Consider the following 5,000-nt stretch of genomic DNA (forward strand, 5'->3'; position numbering starts at 1 on the left):
CTGATGCTGGATAAGGTGAGATAGGAACCTTTTTTTGGGGGGGGGGTTTCCTCTGTCTGTGGGTGTGTGTGTGTGTGTGTTTGTTTGTGTGTGTGTGTGTGCGTGTGTGTGTGTGTGTGTTTGTGTGCGTGTTTGTTTGTGTATGTGTGTGTGTGTGGTGTGTGTGTGTGTGTGTGTGTTCCTGGTTATGATACGCTGTGATGAATGGCGTGCATGTGTGCATATAATTAAAAGACAAGAGAAATCTGTACGTAATGTTATTATATTGGTTTTATTGACAGTATTTTGATAAATGGAAAAACTGTGAACGTGAGAGTATATCTTTTTGGTTTGTTAGCTTTAAAAGTGTGAAAGTGAAAATATATCTGTTTACGGGTTACCTTTAGAAGTGTGAAAATTAAAATCTATCTTTTGGTGGTCACCCTTAAAAGTGAGAACATTAAAATATATCTTTTTGGGGGTCACTTTTAAAAGTGTGAAAATGAAAATACATATTTTGGGGGATTACCTTTATCATTGTTACGATATTTTAATCATTCGCGGTGCTATCAACATTGTTATTGTTATCGTTGGTGTTTTTATCGTTATCATTGTAATTATTCTATTATCGTGGCAACCACTCGACAAGATAAAGGCCTATTTTTTCTCTCATCTGCAGGTATCTATCAGCAACGGCTTAGCATGGAGCGCGGATCACAAAACTTTCTACTTTATTGATACGGCAGCTTATAAGGTGGAGGCCTTTGACTGCGATTTCGAAAGCGCCAAAATAAGTAAGGGTTTTATAGTTCTAAAGTGTTTCTTATCTTTTTTTTTCTTTTTTTTTCTTTTTTTGGTTTGTGTTTCGTCTATTTGCTCTTTTTATCTTATTGATTATTTCTCATCTTACACTCACGGTTATTCTCTTTCTCTCTTTCTCTCTCTCTCTCTCTCTCTCTCTCTCTCTTTCTCTCTCTCTCTCTCTCTCTCTCTCTCTCTCTCTCTCTCTCTCTCTCTCTCTCCCTCTCCCTCTCCCCTCTTCCCTCCCTCTCCCTTCCTCTTTCCTCTCTCCTCCACCTCCCTCTCCCTCCTTCTTCTCTCTTCCCCTTCCCCCTCTACTTCCAACTCCCCATCCACCTCTCCGTCTCTCCCTCCCCCTCTCCTTCTCCCTCTCCCCTTCCATCTCTCCCTCCCTCTACCTCTCCCTCTCATACCCGTCTCTCTCCTCCTCACAGGTAACAGGCGCACCATATATGACTATCGAGAAAATGGTCTTTATCCCCACTTTCCCGACGGTATGACCATTGACACAGATGGCCTCTTGTGGGTAGCCTCCTTCGGCACTGGAAAGGTAGGAGAAGGAGGGGGGGAGGGGGTGATGGGGTGGAGGGAGGGTTAGAGGGGGAGGGAGGGTTAGAGGGGGAGGGAGGGAGGGAGGGAGGAGGAGAGACGAGGAGGGAGGGAGGAAAAGGGAGATGGGGAGGAGTAGGAGGAGGGGGAGGGAAGGAAGGAGGGGGAGGGAGGGAGGGAGGAGGAAGGGTAGGAGGGGGAGGGAGGGGAAGGGGAGATGGGGAGGGAGAGAGGGGGAGGAAGGGAGGGGGAGGGAGGGAAGTGAGGGGAGGGAGGGAGGGTAGGAGGGGAGGGAAGGGGAGTTGGGGAGGGAGGGAAGGAGTAGGATGGGGGAGGGAGGGGGATGGGGAGGAAGGGAGGGTAGAATGAGATGAGGGAAGGAAGGGGGAAGGTATTCCTACCAATACAAATACCAATATTAATGACAGTTTTGATAATGATGACCGTAACGATGATACTAATATCAATAACAATAACAACAACAAAAACAACAACAACAAACATCAACATAATCTTAAACAGATAACCTTCCCCACAGATTCACTGCATAAACCCGAACACGTGTCGAGTGGAGCGAGAGGTCAAACTCCCGACCTCCAATCCCACCTCGGTCTGCTGGGGGGGACCGGACCTCGATCAGCTGTTTGTTACCACCACGACCAAGAACATCACCTCAAAACAGCTGATTGAACAACCCGATGCTGGGGCGGTTTTCAGGTAGGGAGATATATATATGGATATATATAGAGAGATAGAGAGATAGATAGAGAGATAGACAGAGAAAGAGGGGGGAGGGAGGGAGGGAGGGAGGGAGAGAGAGAGAGAGAGAGAGAGAGAGAGAGAGAGAGAGAGAGAGAGAGAGAGAGAGAGAGAGAGAGAGAGAGAGAGAGAGAGAGGGGGGTATGGGAGAGGGAGGGAGGGAGAGAAGGTGGGGGTGAGGGAGGGAGGGAGAGAGAGAGAGGGAGAGAGGGAGGGAGAGAGAGAGAGAGAGGAGAGAGATAAATATATATATATATATATATATATATATATATAGAGAGAGAGAGAGAGAGAGAGAGAGAGAGAGAGAGAGAGAGAGAGAGAGAGAGAAAGAGAGAGAGAGACAGAAAGAAAGAAAGAGAGAGAGAGGGGGTGGAAGAAATATAGGGTAGGGAAATGCAAGAAAAAGGAGGGATAGGCAAGGGAGAGAAAGAAAGAAAGATAAATAGACAGACAGACAGACAGACTGATAGATAGATAGATCGATAAATAGACAGACAGACAAACAAACAGACACAGATTCTAACCTTCAACTCCCACCAGAATCACGGGACTGGGAGCGCGAGGTCGACCTGCGAGAGAATGCGAGGTGATGTTCTAACATGCTCACATCATGGGAATATTAAGAGAAAGAAGAAGATGATGAAGAAAGGAGGAGGAGAAGTTGTAGAAGAAGAGGGAGAAAGAAGAAGAAGAAGCTGCAGAAGACGGTTTAGAAGAAGAGGAAGAAAGAAGAAGCTGTAGAAGGTTTAGAAGAACAGGAAGAAAGAAGAAGAAGGTTTAGTAGAAGAAGAAAGAGAAACCGTAGGAAAAGACTTAGAAGAAGGAATAAGAAGGAGAAGCGATAGATTTGCAAGAAAAAGAGGAAGTAGAAGAGGCTGCTGCAGATGGTGAGGAGGAAGAAGAGTGGAAAAGACAGATTAATGAATTCATAATATTATCGGTGTTGATAAACTAACTAATAAACAGCCGCTCATTCTCTTATCTATATCTTATCCATTTCTATACCATATCAAGAAAAAAGAAAGAAGAGAGAGAGAGAGAGGGAGGAGAGAGAGAGAGAGAGAGAGAGAGAGAAATGATAGAGAGAGAGAGAGAGAGAGAGAGAGAGAGAGAGAGAGAGAGAGAGAGAGAGAGAGAGGGGGAGAGAGAGAGAGAGAGAGAGAGAGAGAGAGAGAGAGAGAGAGAGAGAGAGAGAGAGAGAGAGAGAGAGAGAGAGAGGAGAGAGAGAGAGAGAAAAGAGAGAGAGAGAGAGAGAGAGAGAGAGAGAGAGAGAGAGAGAGAGATCAAGCAAGAGAAAGAGAAAAAGGGAGTGCACCCAAGCACAATAAATGACTTGAATACATATCAGCATATTAAGTAGGGCCTAGTCGATTGCTGTCGGAGTTCGAAATAGCAGTTTGATAGCAAGATAACAGTTTTTTTTCGTTCTTTTTTTTGTTTCACGCGGCCATCCAACCTAGCAATTATTATTCCCTCTTCCATCCAACCTAGCAATTATTATTCCCTCTTCCATCCAACCTAGCAATTATTATTCCCTCTTCCATCCAACCTAGCAATTATTATTCCCTCTTCCATCCAACCTAGCAATTATTATTCCCTCTTCCATCTCTTCCATCCAACCTAGCAATTATTATTCCCTCTTCCATCCAACCTAGCAATTATTATTCCCTCTTCCATCCAACCTAGCAATTATTATTCCCTCTTCCATCCAACCTAGCAATTATTATTCCCTCTTCCATCCAACCTAGCAATTATTATTCCCTCTTCCATCCAACCTAGCAATTATTATTCCCTCTTCCATCCAACCTAGCAATTATTATTCCCTCTTTCAATTACCAACGCTGTAATATGAGCGATTTCTTGTTATTTCCCTCCGCAAAGCATATAATCGAAAGTATTAGTAATGTTAACGAGGTGTCTATACCGCCGTGTCAACCAAAAACCTTCCTTAATCTATGTAATCCAGCTATTTCTATAACTAATTACTATATGATACACATTTATATAAATATGTATCATATAGTAATTATAAATAGATATAGCTAGGTTAACATCTCGGCGGCTTCGGCACCGGACCCGCCACCCGATCGCTGTGTTTCCTTATCGGGATTCCACTTGATATTCTCCTTTCCTCTCCTTCCCCAGTTGCACACACACGCAGGCACACACACACACACACACAAACACACACACACACACACGCACACACACACATACACACAAATACACACACACACACACACACGGCTTTCAAGTGAACCAATTGCTCCACTCTCGGCATTTTCGCGACCTATTTTCTTCATTTCTGGCGAAATTTTTCGCCTACGCAAGTTATTTCATGTGTTCATGGGCGTCGTTTTTCTCTTTCGTTATTCTAGTTCCATTAGATTTTCCTGTAAATGTGTACCAGGGTCTTATTTTCGGTCGTTCTCCCCGCTACGTGTTAAATTTACCTTGTGCATGGCTTTGGGAAACTGAAATTATACCAACAACTATTGGAACAATCTGGAATAATTTACAAAGATATACAACACAAGAATTAAAAAAACAGTAAAAACACATTATTTGTAATAAAGATTGTTTTACATTTATTATAAATCCGGCTATATTTGATATCTTACATTCTTTTATTGATTGAATTAATGCCGATAAATTATTAATGTAGACAAAAGAGAGAGAGAGAGATGGGGGAGCTTTTTTGACTGACAAGAGAGAGAGAGAGAGAGAGAGAGAGAGAGAGAGAGAGAGAGAGAGAGAGAGAGAGAGAGAGAGAGAGAGAGAGAGAGAGAGAAAGAAAGAAAGAAAGAAAGAAAGAAAGAAAGAAAGAGAGAGAGAGAGAGAGAGAGAGAGAGAGAGAGAGAGAGAGAGAGAGAGAGAAAGAAAGAAAGAGAAAGAGAGAGAGAGAGAGA

General features: G+C 43.4%; 1 protein-coding gene across 1 annotated transcript in view; it reads left to right on the forward strand.

Annotated features, from left to right (window-relative positions):
* LOC113826969 (regucalcin) overlaps nucleotides 1-3,066 on the forward strand; it is an 8,775-nt gene extending 5,709 nt beyond the window's left edge. Inside the window, exons 4-8 of the mRNA XM_070142503.1 lie at nucleotides 1-15; nucleotides 659-773; nucleotides 1,215-1,330; nucleotides 1,868-2,046; nucleotides 2,632-3,066. The exon at nucleotides 1-15 is cut by the window's left edge and continues 86 nt beyond it. Of these exons, the coding sequence (XP_069998604.1) occupies nucleotides 1-15; nucleotides 659-773; nucleotides 1,215-1,330; nucleotides 1,868-2,046; nucleotides 2,632-2,689 (483 nt within the window). The 3' untranslated portion in view covers nucleotides 2,690-3,066. The remainder of the gene's footprint in view (nucleotides 16-658; nucleotides 774-1,214; nucleotides 1,331-1,867; nucleotides 2,047-2,631) is intronic.
* The last annotated feature ends 1,934 nt before the right edge of the window (nucleotides 3,067-5,000 follow it).

The sequence above is a fragment of the Penaeus vannamei genome, chromosome 29 (genome assembly GCF_042767895.1).
Source record: "Penaeus vannamei isolate JL-2024 chromosome 29, ASM4276789v1, whole genome shotgun sequence".
Taxonomy (NCBI): domain Eukaryota; kingdom Metazoa; phylum Arthropoda; class Malacostraca; order Decapoda; family Penaeidae; genus Penaeus; species Penaeus vannamei.